At 45.6% G+C, this 27,803-nt stretch overlaps 2 protein-coding genes across 7 annotated transcripts in view; both read left to right on the forward strand.

Moving 5' to 3' along the window:
- LOC130085483 (cGMP-dependent 3',5'-cyclic phosphodiesterase) overlaps positions 1-1,893 on the forward strand; it is a 166,014-nt gene extending 164,121 nt beyond the window's left edge. Inside the window, exon 30 of the mRNA XM_056251255.1 lies at positions 687-1,893. Within this exon, the coding sequence (XP_056107230.1) occupies positions 687-921 (235 nt within the window). The 3' untranslated portion in view covers positions 922-1,893. The remainder of the gene's footprint in view (positions 1-686) is intronic.
- An 8,254-nt stretch (positions 1,894-10,147) lies between these two features.
- LOC130085485 (NLR family CARD domain-containing protein 3-like) overlaps positions 10,148-27,803 on the forward strand; it is a 33,721-nt gene continuing 16,065 nt past the window's right edge. Inside the window, exons 1-5 of one of the 6 annotated variants that reach the window (XM_056251260.1) lie at positions 10,150-10,206; positions 16,587-16,683; positions 24,102-24,215; positions 25,017-25,112; positions 25,318-27,045. In XM_056251260.1, coding sequence (XP_056107235.1) covers positions 16,634-16,683; positions 24,102-24,215; positions 25,017-25,112; positions 25,318-27,045 — 1,988 coding nt within the window. In that variant the 5' untranslated portion in view covers positions 10,150-10,206; positions 16,587-16,633. Of the gene's footprint in view, positions 10,207-16,586; positions 16,684-24,101; positions 24,216-24,664; positions 24,766-25,016; positions 25,113-25,317; positions 27,046-27,803 lie in introns of those variants that run through there. The other 5 variants (XM_056251263.1, XM_056251265.1, XM_056251261.1 and 2 more) reach the window with 5 other exon arrangements.

A 27,803-nucleotide genomic window follows, 5' to 3' on the forward strand; every position in this document is an offset into this window, starting at 1 on the left:
GTCCCCAGCCGTGATAAAGCGAGGGCACGGGAACACACAATTTTTAAACTGCTCACTCATTTTCAAAATAGATCAGAACTGAGACAAACAACACCAAATAGGACAAACTAATTTCAACACAACACAGAGCGCTTGCTGAATAGCAAAAAGCTGACATTTTCTGTGTGCCGGCGTGCTTTTGTACACATCCGCTTATGCCGTCACACGCTACGTCATCACGTAACGCCAATAGGATTGGATTCGGTTTCATTCATAAATTCAGACGTGCTACGCTGAAGGGCGTTCCCCTAGTGTCGTCACCGACGCAGTTCGAGTTCCCTCGAAAGGGAACCCTAATGTACATAACTGATTAAAAAAACAAAGAGAAAAACTATGAAGAAACATGGTAATTTCAACAAAAATACATCAAATGTGAAGTGTCACGCAGGGATTTGTGGGAAGAGTTTTTTTACTGTACATTATACAATGACTTGTTCTTTTTCATTTCCAAAAACTGGTATTTAAATTTAAACAGTATTTTACTGTAAAACTGCATTAAATGTACAGTTAGATCTGTCACAGTTATAACCAGTTAATAGTCTTTTACCGTTAAAATCATGATCATTTTTTACAGCGTATGTATTTTTCCTCTAAAAAAAAAAAAAAGAAGTACATGAGAAGTTAACATCTCGGATGATTTGTCCCAGGCTCCTGCAGGAACTGTTCCCGCGCTCAGCCGAGCTTTACGAGCGTGTGGCCGCCAACCGCGAGCAATGGGCCAAAGTCTCCAACAAGTTCACCATCCGCGGGCTCCCGAGCAACAACTCGCTGGACTTTCTGGACGAGGAGTTCGAGCTTCTGCAGTCGCAGGGCGCCTTCGGGGACGAATCGCATCGCATGAACGGATGCCTGGACGACGACTGCAACAAACACCACCAGTGACATCACAGGTCAAAGGTCATACACAGAGTTACGTCTCGCTGACAGTTACGAGGAAAGGTTCGTCTTCACGCAACGGAATGGCGTTGTGCGGTCAGCGGAGCGTTGAACATTTGGACAGAAAAATAGTGCGAATTTGCCTAAAAAAAGTTACATTCTCAGTGGCCCCGAACTTATTTTGATTGATTGAATACTTAGATGCTCAAAAACGTGTCCAAACCGAAGTGAAACGTTGTGTCAGCTGAGAGTTCTAAAGTGTCAGCTGAGAGTTCTAAAGAGAACAGTTACAGTGTTATAATGTTACATTTTTTAGAACTTATTGTTTCAAAGCAGCTTCACAGTAACAAACAGGAAATAACAGAATCACTAATGCAAACCTAATCAAATACGAGACAAATTAGCTCTAAAAAGACAGGAAAGTCAACCAGTTTTCCCACTGTTTACACGTACCAGGAGAAGCTGAAGGAAAACTAAGCCACACGGAAATTAATTTTTTGCTTTAAACTGGTTTCGTCTCTCAGGCGTCAGATTTCTCCATTCCTGAAATCCCAAATCCTCTGAAATGTGAGGCGAACGGAGAGCGACGGGACTGAAACACACGCATCTGCTGGGATCGGCCTTCTGAAACTCTCTGTACATACACTCGTGTGTTTTAAAGGGCTACGCGGCCCTCACACTTTTCTTTCTCAGGATGGCAGAATGTGTGCGTCAAATGGATCTTGCCTTACAAATGTTTGCGTTGCCTTCCTGAGGGACTGTAAACCAGATATATGTATAAAAACATTCAGCCTGTCTGTGTACAGTTCTGAAGCTACATGGATATATGGGAATATCTGTCCGCAGTGTGTAAATGTGTGTTTGCACAGGTGTGACTGTACGTGCATTTGCCAAAATCTGCAAAGGAACGGAAAATGAAGAGGGTGATGATGTCTGTTTTATGAAAAATGTGACTTTGCTTGAACTACTTTCTCTCTCACGGGTCGCCGATATTAACCTGCAACGGAGTGTTAATTTCACAAAAACTCCACCATATTTCACCCTAAAATCAAAAGAATAAAATATATTTTGCTTTAGAGAATTCACAGATGGCAACATAGTGTCGGATCAGATCTGGCCCAGATCCGGGCCTCATGTGGATTCCACGCGTGCCGGATCTGGGCCGACACTATGTTGCCGTCTGGGATAAAGCCTGTTTTTAGGACCAATCATCCTGTCCTGACGTCATTTTTGTCTGTTATTTAATTTGTTATTATTATTATAGAATTAGTAACAATTATAAACCCTTGTGTGTGTCAGAATTGCGTGATATAAACTCACATTGTGTGTCAGAATTGTGTGATGTAAACTCGCAATTGCGAGAAATATACTTGAAATCAGAGTGAAACCACTTCACTCAGAATTGCATGTTTATATCGCAATTCTGACTTTATAACACAATTCTGACTTTATAACACGCGATTGTAAGTATATATCACGCATTTCTGAGATAAAATGTCAGAATTGTGAGATAAAAAGTTGCAATTACCTTTTTTATTTTTCATTCTGTGGCTGGAACAAGCTTCCCTAATATGGGTCTAAATGTTTCATTGTCATGAAATTAATGTCATAGAGCAAAAATGTTAATGGCCCTAAAAATGTCTTCATGCAAAACTTCAGTTTTGGTCTTGATTTTAGATGAAATATGTCCGTTCTGGGGAAATTGTACTGATGTTTGACTGTATAATGACTGCGAGTCTGTCGTTTGAGAAATGCAGTTCTCTTTAACCCGAAACACGAGAGTAAAACTACTGTTTCAGAGAGCCAGAGATCCTTCACAAACCAACATTAAACTAGTCTGAGAGGAAAAACTGGAGATTTATGTTTTAGATATTTATGATAAACCGTCAGTCCACTATTAAAGTTACAGGTGAACGTTCAATGTAAGGAAATGTTATGGATTTCTGGCTTTTGAACGTTTAATTTTTCTAACAATTTCTGCTGTATTTCAAAGGAAAAAAAACACATATGTTTAAAATAAAAAACATGCTGGCAGTCAACTTTAAATAATTTAAATGTTTTCTTATAGAGTTTCTTATTTCTCCATTGTATTTTAAGTTGATCATTATTATTACAGATATGATGCTATTGTTTTCTTGTGCAATAAGTGGTTTTTGCGTCGCCTCGTGTACATAACATACGTTTCTACAGGATTACTTTTTACACACACTTTGATTCTATTTTCTGGTATTTGTACACGTTTGTACTGTAGGTGACAGTAAATAACATTGTTTTTCTTTTGTTTGGAATAAAAACCTTCTCTCGTGTCATTCATACACGGCTCTTCTGATGGTTTTGATTAATGAACTCGGGTTCTCTTCATCAGATTAATATTTGAAAAATAGAATTAGTTCTTATTTTCTGATGAAATACATATTTCTTATGCTTTACAATAAAGTTAAGTTTGTTAGTTAACATGAACTGCAAATACGTCTACATCATTTATTGATTTCAACATTTTCTAATTCAACTTTACTGAAATGAATGTTATTTAATGGCAGTGAGCCGACAGGAACGAACACTGAAAAGTTGTATTTGTATTAACTAAAGATTAATAAACATGGTCAGAAATGAATTGCTCATTAATTGTATCCCTTAAAACCCATCTTCGATCACCAAAATTAGATTTAAAGGTTTTTTCCTTTAAAACAATTTCTTCATGCCTTAAAATATCTAGAATGTAACTCGACACCCTTGCCTCATTTATTATGCGCGGCTCTATGAATATGCAGATGAGCCCCGCCTCCACTCACTCACTCAGCTCAGAGATCCACTGGTTGACGATCACACGTTGATCTGATTGGTTACAAGGTCGTTTGTGAAGAAACACCAGCGATTTCAAACCGTGTTTTTGAGACTGTTTTAAGCAGAAAATACTCAGCAATGCTGTCAACTTATGAATTTACACATTCATAAGTCAACAGGTTTGTCTTAAAGTCAAGTCAAGTCTCCTTCATTTATATAGCGCTTTTAACAACATAGATTGTTTCAAAGCAGCTTTACAGTGATAATAGGAAATTAAAGTAGGAAATTGTTCTGGCTTTACAGCAGCTCTAGAATAAAGTTATTGTCCAGCTAAAGTTAGAAAAACAGAAAACGCTTAATGCGCCTCGGCCGCTCATTTGCACAAAACAGTGTTTGGCGGCTTGAGAACGCAAACCTTGAAATAGGTTCCAAGGTACAAGCCTTGAAATATTTTGAGAAAAAAAAAAGTTATCTCTGCGCAAACTTCAAAAACGCAAACCTGTGAATACGCTGATGGTGTGCACATGCGTATTACGTGTTTAGTCTACAGGTATGCGCGTTTTTGTTGTGCAGGCGTGTAGTCCTTCTTTACAAACCAACCCTCAACAATCTACTTGTCGGGCCTTAAAAATGTATAATACAAAAAATTTTATCGCTTCCACGTAGCCACATGAAACCGGAATTATCCCGACAACGTTTTATCTGTACAGAGGAAAAGGGACACTTCAGGACTGCATTGTCGTCGTGTCCAGGCGCCGGTCCTTCATCAGATCTGGAGTGTGTGTGTGTGTGTGAGTGTGTGTGAGAGTGTGTGTGTGAGGGGGTCCTGGTGCAGGTCCTTCATCAGATCTGGAGTATGTGTGTGTGAGAGTGTGTGTGTGAGTGTGTGTGTGAGTGGGTCCTGGTGCAGGTCCTTCATCAGATCTGGATATGGCGGACTGCGGTAAACCACGGGATAAACAGAGAGACTAATATTAGCATAGACGCCATCCTTCTTATGATGTAACGAGTACATCAGGATTTATGGGAAATGTTCCCGGTTCCGGCTGACCTAATCTATGCAGCATAACAGAGTTATAGAAGTCTATAGTGTGTTATGTGTATGCTAGGTCAAAGAGATGTGTTTTTAGTCTAGCTTTGAACTGACAGAGTGTGTCTGCTTCCCGGACAATAGTAGGAAGACTGTTCCAGAGTTTTGGTGCTAAATAGGAAAAGGATCTACTGCCAGCAGTCGATATTGATATTCTAGGTATTATCAACTGTCCGGAATTTTGAGATCGCAATAGACGTGAAGGACTATAGTGCGTTAAGAGCTCGCTCAAGTACTGGGAGCTAAACCATTTAGTGCTTTGTAAGTAATCAGCAATATTTTAAAATTTATACGATGTTTAATAGGCAGCCAATGCAGTGTTGACAGAACCGGGCTAATATGGTCATATTTCCTGGTTCTCGAGCGGCTGCGTTTTGAACTAGCTGTAGTTTATTTATTAAGCGTGCAGGGCAACCACCCAGTAGAGCATTACAATAGTCTAGCCTTGATGTCATGAACAAATGAACTAATTGTTCCGCATTTGTCATTGAGAGCATATGACGTAATTTAGATATATTTTTAAGATTAAAAAAATGCGGTTTTACAGATTCTAGACATGACTTTCATAACTAGACGTGACTTTCAAATAAAAGATTGGTATCAAAGAGCACATCCAGGTTCCTAACCAATGACGAAGACTTAACAGAGCAGCCATCAAGTGTTAGACAGTATTCTAGGTTATTACGTGTGGAAGTTTTTTGTCCAATAATAAGAATCTCTGTTTTTTCATAGTTAAGTAGTAGGAAATTACTAGTCATCCAATTGTTTATATCAGCTATGCATTCCGTTAATTTTGTGAATTGGTAAGTTTCGTCAGAGCGTGAAGAAATATAGAGCTGAGTATCATCGGCATAACAGTGAAAGCTAATGCTATCCTTCCAAATGATATCTCCTAATGGTAGCATGTACAGAGTGAACAGCAGCGGTCCTAGTACTGAGCCTTGTGGTACGCCATACTGAACTTGTGATCGATAAGACATCTCTTCATTTACTGCTACAAACTGATAATGGTCAGATAAGTGTGATTTAAACCATGCTAGTGGAATTCCACTAATCCCAATATAGTGTTCTAGTCTATTTAAAAGAGTGTTGTGGTCAGTGGTGTCAAATGCAGCACTAAGATCAAGTAACACTAATAGAGAGATACAACCACGATCGGATGATAAGAGCAAATCATTGGTGACTCTAACGAGAGCTGTCTCGGTACTATGGTACGGTCTAAATCCGGACTGAAAATCCTCACAGATATCATTTCTTTCTAAAAAGGAACACAGCTGATTCGAGATCGGCCTGTAATTGACTAATTCTGTAGGATCAAGTTGCGTTTTTTTAACAAGTGGTTTGATCATAGCCAGCTTAAAGGTTTTTGGTATGTATCCTAGTGACAAAGATGAATTAATGATATTGAGAAGAGGATCTATGACATCTGGAAGCATATCTTTCATTGGTCTAGTCGGAATAGGGTCTAACATACATGTTGTCCGTGTCCTTGTCTGATTCTGAGATTTCGTCCAGGAGAAATTGGCATAGTTGAAATTCTTTGCAGCCGACGGACTCTCTCAAGTACTGTGGACAAGTACAAGTACAAATCTCTGTGTTCAGTCCGCCCCGGCTTGAGCCAGTCCGGGCTCCTCGTCCGCGACAGGCAGGTATTCTGCCGCAGCAGCCGCCTCCTGTTCCTCCATCACCTCCATCCTCTTCTTCCATATCATATTGAGTATCTTCCGCCATTGTCGTAACTTCACATCTGCCTACACAGCGCCTGTTAGCTTAGCTTCCAAACAAGATGGCGGATATTGCTTTTAGTTTCTGCAAGTGAAGTCCCACCCACTGATCTGTTATAGATATGTAGCGTGAGTGTGTCCCACCCCCTGAATAAATGAGGAACGAGTGTTTGTAGTCTCAACCCCTCTACAAAGATATGGGACTTCCTGCTTAAAATGACGCAAAATGAAGATTTTTATGTCATTATAAGCAGGAACTGCTTTCTCCCATCTCAGGGGAAAATGAGGGAATAATGCCTGACCATTCAAAAATATGACTGGGTTTCTAACGATACAAAGCTTAATGCAAATGGGTGCAAATGGGCCCTAAAACTATGTAATCTTCTGAAGGTATTTTTTGATGATAATATTTTATTTGTGTATTTAATTTATACTTTACGTTTCTTTAGGTTTATTTTGCTTATTTATTCTGTTTGCTGCTATTTGGACTTCTTGGAATTGTGTTAATATTTGTCTTTTTGAGATTTGTTTGGTATTTTGTGTTTCTTTAAGCATTAAAAAAATCCTCTTACTCCAGGGGATCGTCTCGGTTACGTATGCAATCCTCGTTTCCTGAAGGAGGGAACGGAGACGTAGTCAACATGTCTGTTACGGGTGTGGTGCAGGCAGAGGAAGAGGCAGCAGTCAACAGGTCCAATTCAAATATAATTTACTCAAACAAAACAAGGATCACGGGAAACAGCAACACACCATACACAAACGTTACATAAACGAGAACCGACAAGGAGTGAGGGAGAACACAGGGTTTACATAGACAGAGAACAGATTAGGGAAACAAGGCACAGCTGGGGCAAATGAACTAGACACAGGTGAATAAACTAAACACTAACGAGGAGCGGGAAACTGGAAACAGGACTGAACCAAATACACAAAGAACGGGGGAAACACAGGACACACATGTAACATAACGCCCCCTCCAAAAAGGCGCGTCCTCGCGCCGTATAACTTCAAAAGGGGTGGGGGGGGCGGGCGCCCTGGAGGCTGACGAGGGCGTGGCCTACCCTGAGCAGGAAGCCTCCAGGGCGGAGCAGGACGTGCAGGAGGCCAGGGCGGAGCAGGATGTGCAGGAGGCCAGGGCGGAGCAGGATGTGCAGGAGGCCAGGGCGGAGACTTTCCCTCGGGCGGCCAGGGCGGAGACTTTCCCTCGGGCGGCCAGGGCGGAGACTTTCCCTCGGGCGGCCAGGGTGGAGACTTTCCCTCGGGCGGCCAGGGTGGAGAGGCCACTTCAGGTGGCCAGGGTGGAGAGGCCACTTCAGGTGGCCAGGGTGGAGAGGCCACTTCAGGTGGCCAGGGTGGAGAGGCCACTTCAGGTGGCCAGGGTGGAGAGGCCACTTCAGGTGGCCAGGGTGGAGAGGCCACTTCAGGTGGCCAGGGTGGAGAGGCCACTTCAGGTGGCCATGGTGGAGACGCACCTTCAGGTGGCCTATATCCCCCCCCCAAAACTTTCTTGGGGGGAATCACAGGCTCTGGGACAGGCTCTGGGACGTGGACAGTCTCTGGGTGGGCAGACGGGACGTGGAAAGTCTCTGGCTGGGCTAGCAGTGAAGGCCCGGCTATGCTGGATGGAACCAGCGGTGAAGGCTCAGAAGGGCTGGACGGGACCAGCGGAGAAGGCTCTGAAGGGCTGGACGGGACCAGCGGAAAAGGCTCTGAAGGGCTGGACGGGACCAGCGGAGAAGGCTCTGGTTCGGCCGGCATGACGCGAAGCTCCGGCCCGGCAGGCGTGACGCGAAACTCTGGCTCGGCAGGCGTGCAGGTAAGCTCAGGCTCGGCAGGCGTGCAGGGAAGCTCAGGCTCGGCAGGCGTGCAGGGAAGCTCAGGCTCGGCAGGCGTGCAGGGAAGCTCAGGCTCGGCAGGCGTGCAGGGAAGCTCAGGCTCGGCAGGCGTGCAGGGAAGCTCAGGCTCGGCAGGCGTGCAGGGAAGCTCAGGCTCGGCAGGCGTGCAGGGAAGCTCAGGCTCGGCAGGCGTGCAGGGAAGCTCAGGCTCGGCAGGCGTGCTGGGAAGCTCAGGCTCGGCAGGCGTGCAGGGAAGCTCAGGCTCGGCAGGCGTGCAGGGAAGCTCAGGCTCGGCAGGGCTGCAGGGAAGCTCAGGCTCGGCAGGGCTGCAGGGAAGCTCAGGCTCGGCAGGGCTGCAGGGAAGCTCAGGCTCGGCAGGGCTGCAGGGAAGCTCAGGCTCGGCAAGGCTGCAGGGAAGCTCAGGCTCGGCAGGGCTGCAGGGAAGCTCAGGCTCGGCAGGGCTGCAGGGAAGCTCAGGCTCAGCAGGGCTGGACGTGACCAGCTGTGAAGGCTCGGCTGGGCTGGACGGGACCAGCTGTGAAGGCTCGGCTGGGCTGGACGGAACTAGCTGTGAAGGCTCGGCTGGGCTGGACGGAACCAGCGGTGAGGGCTTGGCTGGGCTGGACGGAACCAGCGGTGAGGGCTTGGCTGGGCTGGACGGAACCAGCGGTGCGGGCTCAGGCTCTGGCGGGCAGGCGACGGGCTCAGGCTCTGTGGGACAAGACCCAGGCATGATGGTCTTCTTGGCCCTCCGCGTCGACATGAGCGGTGGGTCCATCACACTGGACATTAGTCTTGGGCGCCCCGAGACCGATCCGGTGATAGGCCTGATGGCTGGCGTGACTTGAAGCTGTGGCTGGACGTGGCTGACGTGAAGCTCTGGCTGGACGTGGCTGACGTGAAGCTCTGGCTGGACGTGGCTGACGTGAAGCTCTGGCTGGACGGTCTCAGGCTGGACGGTCTCTGGCTCGGTGGGGCCCAATGTGAGCGGCGATCCACAAGCCACCAGCACCCACTCTATGTACGCCGCGAAGTTCCCTCGAGGCCCATCTCCGGGCAGGCATGCTTTGGTCTCAGCGTTTAGGCCTGCCCGGAAGAACACACAGAGGCTGGTGTCATCATAATGAACTAGAGGTACCAAGTCCAAATACCTCTGTGTGTGGGCCTCGAGGGACTGATCCTCCTGGGACAGGAGAAGGATTTGGACTGCTGCATCCATCGATGTTAAGGTCGGTTCTTCTGTTACGGGTGTGGTGCAGGCAGAGGAAGAGGCAGCAGTCAACAGGTCCAATTCGAATATAATTTACTCAAACAAAACAAGGATCACGGGAAACAGCAACACACCATACACAAACGTTACATAAACGAGAACCGACAAGGAGTGAGGGAGAACACAGGGTTTACATAGACAGAGAACAGATTAGGGAAACAAGGCACAGCTGGGGCAAATGAACTAGACACAGGTGAATAAACTAAACACTAACGAGGAGCGGGAAACTGGAAACAGGACTGAACCAAATACACAAAGAACGGGGGAAACACAGGACACACATGTAACAATGTCGACTGATTGGGATCCCGCCAATTTTATCCTGTATTTTACAGAGTATATGTATTTTGTGATTTGAGAACATGAATAATAATTTCCCGCAGGATTGATGTGATTTTCAGGGACTGATGCTGTTCTGTGGTTTATTCTCTCTCTCCAGTCAGAGTCGGTCATGTGCCGAATCCAGGAAAACCTGTTAGACTACACACTCTTTTCTGAACACAAAGTTCAGTTCAACTGAAAGTGTTTTTCAGGTTGTGCCGTGAAGGAGAAAACATGATATATTAACGAAGAACAAACGTCAAGACAGTAAGTACTTTCATGAAATATTTCAGTGCACTGGGACACATGGATCATATTTGCTTTCAAGGTGAAGAGAATGAGTGAAATTAAATATGACTTGGCTTATAGATTATTTTTATTACATTATATTTTTAACAGACTTAACATAATTATCTGAGAGTGTCTATAATTTGTTAACTGCCTGTTGAGAAAACAAAACATCCGTGATAAAATATGAATAAAAAAATAATAACGGACATAAATTTAGTAATACGGACATTATAAATCCATTTACACGTGACTGTGGGTGTAATACAGACAGTTGATCTAAAAATAAAAAAAAAACTGAAGAAACTAAACAAAAATATATGATAGAAAAATATGAACAAACAAACAAATAGAGCAACAAACAAAAAAACTTTATAACAAAAAACTTTAGCTTGCTATGTTCTCTCAAAGTTCTGATCAAACGTTCTTCCAGGGACGTCATCTACTCCATGATGTCATCACACAGGAAAGCATCTTCACGTTTTTGTATTCTGTTGTTATCTGTTATTAGGGGAGAGTGGGGTGATTTGTGCCAGGGGGGAAGTAGATCCACCCCTTGTTTCTGGAAAACCATAGAAGAAATTGGTCATGTGACCAGATAATTTTGAAAAGCCATCCATTTTTCTCATCCTCCAAAGAAAAGAGACACATAGCATGAGAGGTAAGCACATTTTAGCTCAAAAAAATGTTTAAATGATTAAAATGATTTAAAAAAAAATCTATGATTAAGGTTTTTTTATTGTAGTGTCCGAACAATTATAGACAAGTTTGAAAACATTTCACACATGTTTTAGTGCTTTAGCAGGCTACACAATGAGTATCCAGAGTTAGCATGATGTCAGCTCTTAACTGCTGGATCATGCTAGTTTTTAAAACTTGTGTGTCTGGGGTGATTTGTGCCAAAGGGCCTGGGTTATCTTCCTCAATAGGCTGCTGTCCTGTTCGCTGCCACATCTCCAGGTTACTGATGGTGTCCGGACAGCGTACCCTTAGGATTCGTCTGAGACAGGTGTTAATAAATGACTGGATTTTCTTCATGGTAATGACTGTTGTTCTCCAGGTCTCTGCACCGTACAGTAGAACAGGCTTTATCGTGGAGTTAAAGATCCTGATCTTGGTGTTCCTAGGCAGCTCAGAGGATCCCCAGACTTTCTTCAGCTGATGGAAAACTGCCCTTGCCTTTCCAATCCGCACCTTCACATCCGCCTCTGTCCCTCCCCACTTGTCGACTACGCTGCCAAGATAGGTGAAGCTTTCCACTTCCTCTAGTGCTTCTCCTTCTAGCCTGATGGGAGCCGTGTTGTTGTTGTTGACTTTGAGGATCTTGCTCTTCCCTTTGTTTATAATGAGTCCAAGGCTTGCTGAATGAGTTGCGATGATGTTGGTCTTCTCTTGCATTTGTTGCTGGGTGTGGGAAAGAAGTTCCAGGTCATCAGCAAAGTCGAGGTCATCCAATTGTGTCCAAGGTGTCCATTGGATGCCATTTCTCTTCTGGGCAGTTGATGTCTTCATTACCCAATCTATTGCCAACAGGAAAAGGAAGGGTGACAATAGGCATCCTTGTCTCACCCCTGTTTGCACTTGGAAGGCATCGGTAAGCTGCTGGCCATATACCACTCTGCAGGTCATTCCCTCATATGAGTTCCTGATGATGTTAGTGATCTTTGCTGGTACCCCATAGTGTCTCAACAGACTCCAAGTGGTCTGCCTATCCACGCTGTCAAAAGCCTTCTCATAGTCAATAAAATTGACATAGAGAGGTGAGTTCCACTCCCAAGACTATTCCAGGATAATCCGCAGAGTTGTTATCTGGTCAATGCAGGATCTACTCTTCCTAAAGCCAGCTTGTTGGTCTCTGAGATGTGGGTCGACCGCATCTTTTATCCTGTTTAGGAGGACTCTATTGAATATCTTGCCTGGAGTTGGCAGCAGTGTTATCCCCCTGTAGTTGGAGCAGGACTAAGATCACCCTTCTTTGGGAGCTTGATGAGATAGCCCTCCTTCCACTCTGTTGGAATGTCTTCCTCCTCCCAGATGTTTTGGAATAGAGGATAGAGCATTTCCACAGTGGTCACTTCATCCACTTTTAAAACTTCTGCAGGAATGGTGTCTGGCCCGGCTGACTTCCCGTTTCTCAATTGCTTGATGGCCTTATACATTTCTTCCTTCGATGGAACGCCACAAATGATAGGAAGGTCACAACTGGCTGGCTGGATATTTACTGGGTTTAGTGGAGAAGGTCTGTTCAAGAGGTCCTCGAAATGCTCTGCCCATCTATGCTTTTGCTGTTCTATCCCTGGAATAGCTTTTCCTTCTCTGTCTCTAACTGGCCTCTCTGATTGGCTGAATTTACCTGAGAGCTTTTTGATGTTTGTATACAGCTCTCTCATGTTACCATTTTGAGGCGGATATTCTGCCTCTGCTGCCAGTGCTTCCATGTAATTTCTCTTGTCTGCCCTTATACTCCACTTTACTATTCTTTTTGCTTCTGTATACTGCTCTTGGGCCTTGGCTTTTCTATCACGTGTGTGGCTACTGTTTATTTCTGCCTTCTTCCTTTTCCTTTCCTGGATCTTTTCTAAAGTCCCCACTGAGATCCTTTTTTTTTTTTGCCCCTTCTTCTTGTTCCCTAGCACTTCCTTACATGTTGATGTTATTACCTCTTTAATGCTCTGCCATTTTTCATCCATGGTATTTCTGTCGATCCGCTGCTGTAGGATCTGGGCCTTTTTTGAGAGTGTGCTTCGAAACACTTCTAGCCTGGCTGTTTCTTCCAGAGCACTGATGTTATACCTCTGGCGTTGACTGGATTGCCCTGTCCAGTTCCGCCTGAGCTTGAGCTTCAAGTGGGCGCCCAGGAGATGGTGGTCGGATGCAACATCCGCTCTCCTTCTGACCCAACATATTCAAGAGATCTTCTAAACCTTTTCCTGATGCATACATGGTCGATCTGGTTTTCCGTCATCAGGTCTGGTGTCACCCAGGTAGCCTTATGTATTTGTTTATGTTAGAAGAAGCTCCCGCCTATGACTAGGTTGGTAGTGTCACATAGGTTGGCAAATCTCTCCCCATTCTCATTCATCTCCCCCAAGCCTTGTTTTCCCATTATTTCCTCATACCCTTGGTTGTTACTGCCGATCTTGGCATTGAAGTCACCCATGGTCACGATGATGTTTCGTCTTGGGCATGCCTGGATGATGGTCAGTAGCCTGTTATAGAAATCCTCTTTGACGTCTTCTTCGCTGTCATTGGTTGGGGCATAGCATTGGATGATATCCATGTTCATCCTCCTGTTCGTTGTGCGGAATCAGGCAGTGAGGATCCATGGGTCATGTGCCTCCCATCCAATGAGAGCTCTCTGCGCCTTCTTTGTCAACATAAGGCCACTCTAACAAACACTCTAACCCTAACCCTAACGACCCAGTAGAGCATTACAATAATCTAGCCTTAAGGTCATGAACGCATGAACTGATTGTTCCGCATTTTTCAATGAGAGCATATGGCGTAATGTAGATATATTTTTAAGATGGAAAAAAGACTTAACAGAGCAGACATCAAGTGTTAGACTGTATTGTAGGTTATTACGTGTGGACGTTTTTTGTCCAATAATTAGAATCTCTGTTTTTTCAAAATATATTAGTAGTAGGAAATTACTAGTCATCCAATTTTTTATATCAGCTATGCATTCCGTTAATTTTGTGAATTGGTAAGTTTTGTTAGGTTTTGAAGAAATATACAGCTGAGTATCATCCGCATAACAGTGAAAGCTAATTTCATGTTTCCTAATGATATCTCCTAATGGTAGCATGTACAGAGTGAACAGCAGCGGTCTTAGTACTGAGCCTTGTGGTACGCCATACTGAACTTGTGATCGATAAGACATCTCTTCATTTACTGCTACAAACTGATAAAGGTCAGATAAGTATGATTTAAACCATGCTAATGCAATTCCACTAATGCCAACATAATTTTCGAGTCTATCTAAAAGAATGTTTTGGTCAATGGTGTCAAATGCAACACTAAGATCAAGTAACACTAATAGAGAGATACAACCACGATCGGATGATAAGAGCAAATCATTTGTGACTCTGATGAGAGCTGTCTCGGTACTAATGTACGGTCTAAATCCTGACTGAAAATCCTCGCAGATATAATTTCTTTCAAGAAAGGAACACAGTTGTGAGGATACTGCTTTTTCTAATATCTTTGACAGAAAAGGCAGATTCGAGATCGGCCTGTAATTGACTAATTCTGTAGGATCAAGTTGCGTTTTTTTTAACAAACGGTTTAATCATAGCCAGCCTAAAGGTTTTTGGTACGTATCCTAGAGACAAAGACGAATTAATGATATTAAGAAGAAGATCTATGAACTCTGGAAGCATCTCTTTCAGTAGCTTAGTCAGTATAGGGTCTAACATACAAGTTGTCGATTTAGATGAATTAACGAGTTTGCAAAATTCTTCCTCTCCTATAGCAAAACATTTTTCCTCAGGGAGACTACAATGCACTCCCTGATGTGATACTGTAGTAGACGATTGCATAGTTATAATTTTGTCCCTGATATTATCAATCTTATAAGTGAAGAAGTTCATAAAGTCATTACTGCTGTGTTGCTTGGAGACTTCTGAGCTTGAAGCTTTCTATTTTGTTAGTTTAGCCACTGTTTCAAATAAATACCTAGGATTATGTTTATTTTCTTCTAATAGGGTTGAAATATAAGCAGATCTAGCAGGGTTTAAAGCCTCTCTGTAAGCAATCGAGCTCTCTTTCCATGAAATGCGAAATACCTCTAGTTTAGTTTTCTTCCAGTTGCGCTCCATTTTTCTGGCTGCTCTCTGAAGGGCCTGTGTCTGCTCATTGTACCACGGCGTTGGACTATTTTCTTTAATCTTCTTTAAGCGCAGCGGAGCAACTGTGTATAAAGTGCTGGAAAAGAGAGAGTTAAAAGGTTCTGTTGAAATATCAAGTTCTTCTAAGCTATCCTGGATGCTGAGATGATGAAACTGATTAGGAAGATTATTGATAAAGCAATCTTTAGTGGCAAAAGTTATAGGTTTAACGTATTTATAACACGGAGTCGGCTTTGCAGCCTTGGCTAAATGTAATTTACATGAGACTAGATAATGATCTGAGATGTCATCGCTCTGCTGCAGAATTTCAACGGCATCAACATTAATTCCAAGTGATAATATTAGATCTAGAGTATAATTACGACAATGAGTAGGTCCCACTCCTGACACGTGTTGTCTAACTCCAATTGAGTTTACAATGTCTTTGAATGCCAATCCCAATGCATCTTTTTCATTATCTACATGTATATTAAAATCACCAAAAATTAGTACTTTATCTGCAGAAAATACTAATTCTGATAGAGAGTCCGCAAATTCTTTGATAAAATCTTTATGGTGCCCTGGTGGCCTGTATACAGTAGCCAGCATAATTCTGAAACGTGATTTATCATTTACACTATATATTTTTACATTAAGCACCAACACTTCAAAAGAAGTTTATTTAAAACTAGATTTCTTTTGAAAATATGACTATAAATTACAGAAACTCCTCCCCCTTAGCGTTTCAGACGAGGCTCATGTTTATAACTGTAATCTTGTGGGGTGGACTCATTTAAAGTAATATAATCGTTTGGTTTTAGCCAGGTTTCTGTCAAACACAGCACATCTAGATTATAATCTGAAATCATATCATTAACTATGAGCAGGGATAAGGGATTGAATATTCTTCAACCCGAGCTTTGTCATTTGCTCATCTGTATTATATCTGTTTTTTATTTGTTGAACATTAATTAAATTTTTAACCTTAGATGGGTTTGGACGTTTTTTTGGATTTCCAAATTCGAGGAACAGACACAGTCTCTATATGATGATATCTAGGTGAAAGAGGCTCTATGTGATGGGATTTATCTGACCTTGGTGACGTGAGGCCGCTAGCAGACGGTCGGTTTAGCCAGTCTGTCTGCTTCCTGACCTGAGCCCCAGATTGTCATGTTCTATCTCTAAGACTATGAGCCAAATTACTAGAAGAGCAGCACCAGCCCAGGAGGGATGAATGCCATCTCTTTTCAACAGGTGATTGTTTTATATCCATCCATCCATCCATCTTCTTCTGCTTATCCATCTTCTTCTGCTTAACACGTCGAGTGGCGATGTTTTATATGAAATCTTTAATATAGGGTTTCTTTTACTTCAATGTTTCTTTTGTGTTTCATGATATCTGTGATTCTTCAGGAGTTTAACAGCATGTGTGTAGCTTCTTCTAGTCAGAGACAGTATGTTCAGCTAAATCATGAAGGTTGTTTAATTAATTGAATCATTTAATTTAGTGTTTGATTGTTTCTTCATCAGAGTCAGTGAAGGAGATCAAACTCATCAGATTCTCCTGCATCTTCATCATGACTGATTCACAAGCATCCAGAGATGGAGATTTCTCTCCAGGATGCAGGTACTTTCAACAAACACTGTTAAATATTGTATTACATCACAGAAAAAGATCAGTTTGATCACACACATCAGTTTGATCAGATCATCATCACACACACACACACACACACACACACACACACACACACACACACACACACACACACACACACACAGATCAAATAAACATTTACATAATTTTTTGTTTTGTTTTTGCGTTTTTTTGCCTGTTTTTGTTTTGAAAGTATCGTGAAATTTCTTTTAATGAAAGACAAATGTTTATATTAAAGCTAAAATATGTAAGATTTTTGTAATAATTTTTTTTTTTTTTAAATCACTTGCACAGTGTGATATATTTACTTCAGTTGTGTACTTTCAAAAGTTCCCCAAAAATTTTATTTCAGAGAAATTCCAATTTTAAATAATGGCTCGTCCCTTACTCCCTGTTCATTTGTCGCCTGTCAATGATGTAATATCCACGTTATCCCTGGTTCCCTATCGGTCAGTCACTACAACGTAGGTCAGACTGACCAATAGGAATCTCGCTAGAGAGGCCAATCTACTTCAAGTGAAACTAAAACAAGCCAATGCACATTGGCGTGCAATCATTTGCATCAGCTGTGCAGCCTCGCAGCGCGGGTATTTAACAAGCAGCTGTTTGATTGCACACTAGCTTTTTGCTTCGGAGCCAAACGCTTCATGCTGACTACAGAGTGGGACTCTACGAGCCTCTTCATTGGATCTCTCGGGTGCGGGCGTTACAGCACGGCAGCGCGAGCAGTCTTCCTCTTTTCTGTCTCTGTCTTTTTGTTTTGTGTTTGAGCAAATAAAAAAAAAAGCTGTTTTAACAGCTGGTAAGGTGCGCAGTTCAGCGCTCAAAGGCTGTTCTCACAGCCGGTAAGACCTGCCAGCGAGAGAGAGAGACGGTGCACAGACAGGTGCACATTCCCGTCTGTGTTCGCGTGACTGTTCCCCTGCGTGCTTCAGCACTAGTGAGAGTAGTCCCTAAAAGAGCAAACACAGTCTTTTTAAAGATGACTTTCTATCTGTGTGTTTCTAGATGTGGTCGTTACCTGGGCTCACAGGATGGTCACAAACGCTGCATCGTGTGTCTGGGCATTGAACACGCTGAGGCAGCGTTTGTGGATGAGTCATGTACCCATTGTGGGAAGATGACCATCGCGGAGCTACGGTCGAGACTCTTGTTCCTGCAAAGGGGCGGAGTCCCCGTGCCTCTGCCTCGATTCAATCCTCCTCAGAGGGTTGCTTCGGGCGGTGGCGCGGGTGACCTGAGGATTACGGTGAGTGCGTCTCCTTCGGGGAACCAACCCCCTAGGAGCCCTCACCCCTCTCATGCTCCGCAGCCAGTTGAGCCTCCATTGGAGAGAGCTGGACCATCCTCGAGGTGTGTACCGGTTGTCTCCTTTGGGGCTCCCAGTAAAGACCAGATGTCGATCGCTGCATCGGAGGGTGGGTCAGACCTCTCTGCGGACGACGACTCGGCACCGCTGCCTCCTTCGGGGGTGCCAGCGGTGCCTGAGACGGACCCGGAGATGATGGCCATGCTTTCCCGGGCCGCCAACGGGGTCGGGCTCGTGTGGAATCCTCCACCGTGTCCCGAACCCTCGAGGTTGGACGATTGGTATCTCGGGGTGGCGCGCGCGGGTTCTCAGCAACCCACCCCAGTGCCTTTCTTCCCGGAAGTGCATGAGGAGCTTACGGGGACGTGGACGGCACCTTTTACTGCCAGAAACCGTTCCGGTGGCTCCTCCTCCCTCACCACCCTTGATGGCGGGGCGGCTAAGGGATACACGCGCATCCCGCCAGTGGAACGGGCCGTTGCTATGCAACTGTGCCCTAACTCCACTTGGCGTGGAGAACCGTGTCTCCCTTCCCGGGCCTGTAAGTACTCGTCGGATTTAACCGGCAAGGTTTACAAGGCCTGTGGGGAAGCTGCCTCTGCCATGCACGCCATGGCGTTGCTGCAGATCCATCAGGCCAAGGCACTGAAGGACCTGCACGAGGGTGGTCACGATCCCCAAGTTCTTCAGGAACTTCGCATCGCGACGGACCTCGCGCTTCGTGCGACGAAGGTGACCGCGCGGTCGGTGGGTCGTGCAATGTCCACCATGGTGGTCCAGGAACGCCATCTCTGGCTGTGTCTGGCTGACATGAGGGAGTCTGACAAACTCCGGTTTCTCAACTCCCCTGTGTCCCAGACCGGCCTCTTCGGCGACGCGGTCGAAAATTTCGCCCAGCAGTTCTCGGCTGTACAAAAGCAGACGGAGGCCATCAGACACATCCTGCCGCGGCGGCCAGCTGCTGCCTCCACCCCACCGCCTGCGGCACCTCAGTCTGCTCGTCGCCGAGGCCGTCCTCCTGCGTCTGCCCCTGCTCCCGTGCCGCAGCAGCAGCCTCCAGCTAAGCGGCGCCGTGGAGCCAGTCGAAGGCAGGGCGCCCCGCCCGTCCAGGCCCCCGCCAAGAGGGGCGGCAAAGCCAGGGGTAAGCGGCCCTAGGACGGGCGACCCAGAGATGGAAGGGACTGCTCTCCAGGAGACGATGACCGCATCGCTCCCTCCCCCGGAAGAGGGCCGGGTGGAAAATCCTTTGTTTCGTTTTGTTTGTGTTCCGCCGCTGGCCATAAAACCAGCGGTACCCAAATTTTCAATAAAAGAGCAGTTTCTACCATCTCTGGGTCCGAAGAGGACCCGGAGAGCAGTGGGGGGACAGAATCCTCACCACTCTCATCCGCCTCCTCTGTCGCCAGTGAGCAGCAGTGTACAGTTCGAGAACGCCACCGAGCCGCCTCCTGCACCTCCTGCCCCGTGGAACCAGGTAAGTGCTGCACAGCACACACAGACCCCGCTACGGGCCGCCTCCCAGAGAGAGCCTCCCGAGCCGCGTCCCTGTGTTCCACCTCGCTGCCCCACTCCGGGTACGCCTATTGTCCCTTTGGTCCCGCTTGCACGGTCTCTGAGAGCCTGGTTAGCGCTCCCCAGTCCGTCTCGCTGCCTCATTCGGACCATCAGGCTCGGCTATGCGATTCAGTTCGCCCGGCGTCCCCCCAAGTTTCGGGCCATCCACTCCACTACAGTGAGAGCAGCCGATGCCCATGTCTTGCGTGCGGAGATCGCAGTCCTACTGGCGAAGGACGCGATAGAGCCGGTCCCTCCAGCTGATATGAGGTCAGGGCACTACAGTCCCTACTTCATTGTACCCAAGAAAGGTGGTGGGTTACGACCGATCTTGGATCTGCGAGTTTTGAATCGGAGCCTCCACAAGCTACCGTTCAAAATGCTCACGCAGAGACGCATTTTCGGATGCATCCGTCCCCAAGATTGGTTTGCAGCGATCGACCTGAAGGACGCGTACTTTCATGTCTCGATTCTTTCTCGACACAGGCCGTTTCTGCGCTTTGCGTTCGAGGGTCGAGCATATCAGTACAAGGTCCTGCCCTTCGGGCTGTCCCTGTCTCCTCGTGTCTTCACGAAAGTCACGGAGGGGGCCCTTGTTCCCATGAGAGAACAGGGCGTTCGCCTCCTCAACTATCTCGACGACTGGGTTATACTAGCACACTCTCGAGATCAGTTATGCGAACACAGGGACCTCGTGCTCACGCACCTCAGCCAGTTGGGCCTTCAGGTCAACTGGGAAAAGAGCAAACTCGCCCCTGTGCAGAGGATATCTTTTCTCGGTATGGAGTTGGATTCGGTCGCACAGACAGCGCGCCTCACAGAGCAGCGCGCTCAGTCGGTGCTGAACTGCTTGAACACGTTCAAAGGCAGGACAGCGGTCCCACTGAAATTTTTTCAGAGGCTCCTGGGGCATATGGCAGCGGCAGCAGCGGTAACTCCGCTCGGCTTGCTTCATATGAGACCGCTTCAGCACTGGCTTCACGGGCCGAGTCCCGAGATGGGCGTGGCATCATGGCACTCACCGGGTGGCAATCACACCGGCCTGCCGCCAGACCTTCAGCCCGTGGTCAGACCTCTCGTTCCTTCGGGCAGGAGTCCCCTTGGAACAGGTCTCCAGGCATGCTATGGTATTCACAGATGCCTCTGCCACCGGCTGGGGTGCCACGCACAACGGGCATGCAGTGTCAGGGGTGTGGACGGCTCCCCAACTGCATTGGCACATCAATTGCCTCGAGTTGCTAGCAGTACATCTCGCTCTGAGCCGCCTGAAAAGGCCGCTACAGGGCAGGGACGTGCTGGTCCATACGGACAACACTGCAACCGTAGTGTACATCAACCGACAAGGTGGTCTACGCTCCCGTCGCATGTCGCAACTCGCCCGCCATCTCCTCCTCTGGAATCAGAAGCGTCTGAGGTCGCTTCGAGCCATGTATGTCCCTGGCGTGCTCAACCGTATGGCCGACGAGCTATCATGAGCTGTGCTTCCGGGAGAATGGCGACTCCACCCCCAGGTGGTTCAGCTGATCTGGAGAGAGTTCGGAGAGGCTCAGGTAGACCTGTTTGCCTCTTCAGAGACCTCCCACTGCCAGCTGTTTTACTCCCTGACCGAGGGAACTCTCGGCACGGACGCACTGGCACACAGCTGGCCCTGGGGCCTCCGCAAATATGCATTTCCCCCAGTGAGCCTGCTTGCACAGACACTGTGCAAAGTCAGGGAGGACGAGGAGCAGGTCCTTCTGGTGGCTCCCTATTGGCCCACCCGGACTTGGTTCCCAGAACTCATGCTCCTTGGGACAGTCCCTCCCTGGCCCATTCCTCTGAGGAAGGATCTTCTGACTCAGAGACGGGGCACCCTATGGCACCCGCGTCCAGGCCTCTGGAAACTCCATGTCTGGTCCCTGGACGGGACGCGGAGGTTCTAGGTTCTACTTAACAACATCACTTCAGCACGGGCGCCGTCCACGAGACGTGTTTACGCGCTGAAGTGGAACCTGTTCGTCAAGTGGTGTTCTTCTCGCCGAGAAGACCCCCGAAGATGTTCGATAGGGTCTGTGCTTTCCTTCTTGCAGCAAGGGTTGGAGCGAAGGCTGTCTCCCTCCACCCTCAAAGTACATGCTGCCGCTATTTCAGCTTATCACGACCACATAGATGGCAAAAGAGTGGGGAAGCACGACTTGGTCGTCAGGTTTCTTAGGGGGGCGAGACGATTAAATCCTCCTCGACCCCCCTCCATACCCTCTTGGGATCTTTCCCTGGTGCTTCGAGCACTTCAGGATGTTCCTTTTGAGCCTCTGCAGTCAGTAGACTTAAAGCTTCTTTCCATGAAGACTTTGCTACTGGTTGTACTGGCCTCTGTCAAGAGGGTAGGAGACTTGCATGCATTTTCGGTCGACGAATCTTGCCAAGAGTTTGGGCCGGGTGACAACCATGTGGTACTAAGACCCTGGCCTGGCTATGTGCCCAAGGTTCCTACCACTCCCTTCAAAGACCAGGTAGTGAACCTGCAAGCGCTGCCTTTGGAGGAGGCAGACCCAGCCCTGGCTTTGCTCTGTCCCGTTCGCGCTCTGCGTATGTACGTGGACAGAACTCAAAGCATCAGGACCTCAGACCAGCTCTTTGTCTGTTATGGAGGCCAGCAGAGGGGAAAGGCTGTCTCCAAGCAGAGGATGGCCCACTGGATAGTGGATGCCATCGCCTTGGCTCAAGGCGTGCCCTGCACGCTCAGGTTGCATGCACACTCCACGAGAGGCCTTGCATCCTCCTGGGCGCTGGCACGTGGCTCCTCGCTAACAGATATCTGTAGAGCTGCGGGCTGGGCGACACCTAACACGTTCGCTAGATATTATAGCCTACGTGCAGAGCCGGTCTCCTCCCGTGTTCTCACCCTAAACGGGTAGAAGCACCGAGAGGCCCGGCTCTGTCGGCTTGCTGCACCCTACTGTGCACCCTTATTGCTCCAGAGTGAAAAACCTGTTGAGTCCTCCAAAAACCCCTCAGCCCGGACATGGCGGAGCGTCCAGGTGCCAGGCCTTTATCCGCTGAATCCTTGAGAACCGGATCTGGGCTGGGTTCCATATGTGTGACCCTACGGGGATCCCATATGTGTATATTTTCCACGGCTGCTCCTAACGGAAGCCCGTGTCTTTCCCTTGGGCTCACCCACTATCTCTAGCTAGTACAGCCTTCGGGCTAGTCCATATGTATTCCCCACATAACTCCTTGAAGTAAGTGGCTTCCGCAGCGTCCTCCTTCCTAACTGAAGGGCACGCTTTCCCAGTGTTATCCAATAGTCTCACTGTATGGGTTATTACGGAACAGCAGTGACAGATACACTCTGTGAAAGCCTCCTCCTATCGTCCTTCCAGGCAAGAAGGTGTAGAGGCTTGCACGGGGCGCTGGATGGGGTGCAGCAGCTGTGGCGCTTTGGTAGGGATTCCTATTGGTCAGTCTGACCTACGTTGTAGTGACTGACCGATAAGGAACGTCTCGGTTACATATGGTAACCCTCGTTCCCTGAGGGAGGGAACGGAGACGTAGGTCCCGTCGCCACATCTGCTGCCGCCCGCCGGGGCGGCCAGCTTTTTCAGGTTTGGCTCCTCAGCAAAAAACTAGTGTGCAATCAAACAGCTGCTTGTTAAATACCCGCGCTGCGAGGCTGCACAGCTGATGCAAATGATTGCACGCCAATGTGCATTGGCTTGTTTTAGTTTCACTCGAAATAGATTGGCCTCTCTAGCGAGATTCCTATTGGTCAGTCTGACCCACGTCTCTGTTCCCTCCCTCAGGGAACGAGGGTTACCATATGTAACCGAGAGGTTTCCGTTCGTACTGCCATAGTAACCATGGTGACAGACGTGGACTGCGTTACGTCTAGCGGCACGCTCACGCTGTTGTTGTTTCGTTCAAACATTATGGACCATGGCAAGCAGACTTTGGGAGAAAAGGAGAAATAAAACGAGGATCAATATCAGCATGGCGTTTTCGAGATGCCGAGAGCTAGCGTCCGCGACTAACTTCGACTTGACAAAGACAGCACTCTTGCATGTACTTTATTAGATAGGTGAGCAAATGTACATAAAACTATAATCAATGTTATATAGCTCAACATGATGAAATGTTAGAATATGATCAGTATGTTATTCTAATGTTGATCTAGCTTACTGCTAGTCTCATACAGCCAACAAACAAACACATAGAATAACATTATAACTTTCAACACACTCAAATACAGTTTAGTATGATAGTGTAAAGCAAGTGAAACAGCGCTGCGTTACCTCACAAGTTTCATTCGTCTAATAAACTGACCTGTGTAAGTATTAATTCTGCACTTGTGGGAATTTTGGTAGAATTAAATCTCCTTATTCCTTTATATCCGCGGGACTCGCGTGTGGCGCTGATATCTGTCTGAGTTTAGCGACACCTAGTAGCGAAAAAAATTACATATTGTAGCTTTAAATTTGGTTCCTCTCATAAAGAATGAACACAGTAATCTAAAGGATTAAACTGAATCTGTTCTCTGTTCCAGTTCAGTCCAGCAGAAGAGCTCAAACCCAGAGTCCAGCTGTGTGTCTATGAAGAGTAACCTCTCTATGAAGCCGCCACTAAAGTTTAAGAGTGGAGACACACAGCCTGATCTCAGGTATATCATTTCTATGTTATACTTATAGTATTTTATATTTTATGAAATGAATATTAATATACAGCAATCATTATTTTATATGAAAAAGTTAATAATTGTATTTTATTGACAAATACTTTAGTTTGTCTTGTATATATTTTTTTATTAGATCAGATAACATTTTAAGCTGTCATATGGTCATGTTACGATGTGCCTCACCTATGGGGCATGTTGTCACATTTCACTTCCATCCTTTCAGGGGAAATAAAGAAAAAAGTATACACTGAATTAATGAAACAAAACCACATAATTGTACTAGACATGTGTGAAATTAATGGGGGAAAATAAATACTCTGAACCCCAAGTGTATTTACACAAACTGAGAAAGTTAAAAAGTGTTAGGTTTTGCCCCGCTCTCCCCTATCATTTCTATAAAAGTTATAGTTAAAGCAACATTTATCAGTCAGCAGAAGAGCTCAAACCCAGAGTCCAGCTGTGTGTCTGTGAAGAGTGACTGCTCTATGGGTCATCCAATGAAGTTTAAGAGTGGAGACAAACGGCCTGATCTCAGGTATATCATTTCTATGTTATGCTTATAGTATTTGATTTTTATGAAATTGTTAATAATATACAGCAGTTTAATGATTTCAAATCCTGCAAGTTTCAGTCTATTAATGATTATCATTGTGCTCTTGTGTAAAGCGTATTGTATTGTTAATACATTCACACACTGTAAAAGCTGTTGGTCTGTTACTCAGTTAATGACACAATTACATCAATATCAGTGTATCTGATTCTTTACCCTCTTCATTCTGATTTAAGGTCAAATCTTCCATCCAGACCAGTTAAAAACAAAACTGTGTTCAAGCCTGTGATTCAACCACAAGACTTTAATGAAAGCATGTGTCCTGGTTTCAGGTAAAATGCAGGACTTTTGTTGTTGATTAATTTTAGGTGTTTCAATTCACATCACACATCACTCAAACACATGATTAATGATTTAAACATTTCAGAAACCTAATGATGTTCTGAGTCCCATAACACAGAACAAATAATATATTTTGTCATTTATGGTTATTGACTTCTCTGATTTGTGTAATAATGTGGTATTTGAATCTTACAGCCATGACTCTAAACCTGCTGAAGTCCTCAACACACTGAGATCAAATCTGAGACAGAAGTTTGAGTGTGTGTGTGAGGGAATATCAAAGCAGGGAAACCCAACACTCCTGAATGAGATCTACACAGAGCTCTACATCACAGAGAGTGGAAGTGGAGAGATCAGTAATGAGCATGAGGTGAGACAGATTGAGACACAGTCCAGGAGAGCAGAAACAGAGGACACACCGATCAAATGCAGTGACATCTTTAGACCTTTACCTGGACAAGACAAACCCATCAGAACTGTGCTGACAAAGGGAGTCGCTGGCATTGGAAAAACAGTCTCTGTGCAGAAGCTCATCCTGGACTGGGCTGAAGGGAAAGAGAATCAGGACGTCCAGCTCATATTCCCACTCGCTTTCAGAGAGCTCAACTTGATGAAGGACAAAACACTCAGTCTTTCAGATCTTCTTCATCGCTTCTTCCCTGAAAGCAGAGAAATGGCCATATCCAGTGATGAGTATAAAGTGCTGTTCATCTTTGATGGTCTGGATGAGTGTCGTCTGTGTCTGGATTTTCAGAGCGATGTGAGGTTGTGTGATGTGACTGAATCCGCCTCAGTGGACGAGCTGCTGACGAACCTCATTGTGGGGAATCTGCTTCCCTCGTCTCTCATCTGGATCACCTCCAGACCAGCAGCAGCGGATCTCGTCCCCTCTGAGTGTGTCCATCGAGTGACAGAGGTACGAGGCTTCAGTGACACACAGAAGCAGGAATACTTCAGGAAGAGAATCAGTGATCAGAGTCTGGCCGACAGGATCATCTCACACCTGAAGTCCTCAAGGAGCCTCTTTATTATGTGCCACATCCCAGTGTTCTGCTGGATCTCAGCCACTGTTCTAGAGGAGATGTGCAGTGGAGCAGAGAGAGGAGAGATTCCCAAGACTCTCACTCAAATGTACACACACTTCCTGCTCATTCAGACCAACATCAAACATGAGAAGGACTATGAGAAGAACGTGAAAGATGAAGACATGATTGTCAAACTGGGGGAACTGGCGTATCGGCAGCTTGTGAAAGGCAACCTGATCTTCTATGAGGAAGACCTGAGCGAGTGTGGCATTGATGTGGCAGAAGCATCAGTTTACTCAGGATTGTGCACTCAGATCTTCAGAGAGGAGTTGGGCTTGTGTCAGGGGAAAGTCTTCTGCTTTGTTCATCTGAGCATTCAGGAACATCTAGCAGCTCTATATGTGCATCTCTCCTTTATCAACAATAACATCAATGTGTTTGACCAGATTACCAAACCAACTAATGGAGACAAAGTGTCCCTATCTGATCTCCATCAGAGAGCTGTGGATGAGGCTTTACACAGTAGAAATGGGCATCTGGACCTTTTCCTTCGTTTCCTTCTGGGTCTGTCAGTGAAGTCTAATCAGAGTCTCTTACAAGAACTAAAGACACAGACAGCAAACAGCTCTCACAACAATGAGGAAACAGCTGACTATATTAAAGAGAAGATCAGTGAGAATCCCTCTCCAGATAAATACATCAATCTGTTTCACTGTCTGAATGAACTGGGTGATCTTTCTCTAGTGAACGAAGCTAAACCTCATACGAGCTCTGGAGGATTACGTGATGTGAAACTCTCCTCGTCTCAGTGGTCAGCTTTAGTGTTTGTGTTGTTGTCCTCAGAGAAGACACTGCAGGAGTTTAACCTAAGCAGATTAATTGGATTCAGTAATGATCGGTAAGTAACACTGAGTGCAATCATTACAGTCTAAAACATTATGAACAAAGAGAAACTCAGAGATCAGAGGTGTTTAAATCACGGGGCTCAGACTGATTTCTGGGATATTGATCATGATTTGCGGGTGTTTCTCAAACCGTGGCTGTGTCCTGGTAAGGCTGCATATCTCGACTGCCACGTCATCAAGCGCCTCTGAAGGCCGTCTCAGTTTGAAGGATCTTTTGAAGACAGACTTCATTTTGTGTCTTTAATTCAGATCATTTTGAAGGATGCATCGAGTGTATCCTTCGTGTTTTTCAATCTCCCACAATCCTTTGCACACATTCCAATTCATGTAAAAGAACTGATGGAAAACGAGTCGGCACTGAGTTTATCTGAGTTCATTATGAAATGTAAGACACAGATAATGTATTCGGAGATGAAGGCATAAATGTTATCTTATGTTTCTGTGTAAATGAATCACTGAACACTAAACTGACAATAATGTAAGACACTGGGAGACAGAGACCGCTGTCATTCACTTTATTGCATTAATAAAAAAGCCTAGTTAATATAAGATGAAGGCATACATGTTATCTTATGATTGACTTCAGGTTTGGCCGTGGTTTATGTAGGCCAAACCCCACCCCTTTTTGGGCCACACCATTTTCAGGTACATATAACATTGAAAACACATACAAATACTTAATCTATTTCATAATCAATAATAATCCATTCACAATTACACATATATAATAATAATAAACACATAATACACT

This window comes from Rhinichthys klamathensis, unplaced genomic scaffold, assembly GCF_029890125.1.
Source record: "Rhinichthys klamathensis goyatoka isolate OS25496 unplaced genomic scaffold, OSU_Roscu_1.1 h1tg000080l_1, whole genome shotgun sequence".
Taxonomy (NCBI): Eukaryota; Metazoa; Chordata; class Actinopteri; order Cypriniformes; family Leuciscidae; genus Rhinichthys; species Rhinichthys klamathensis.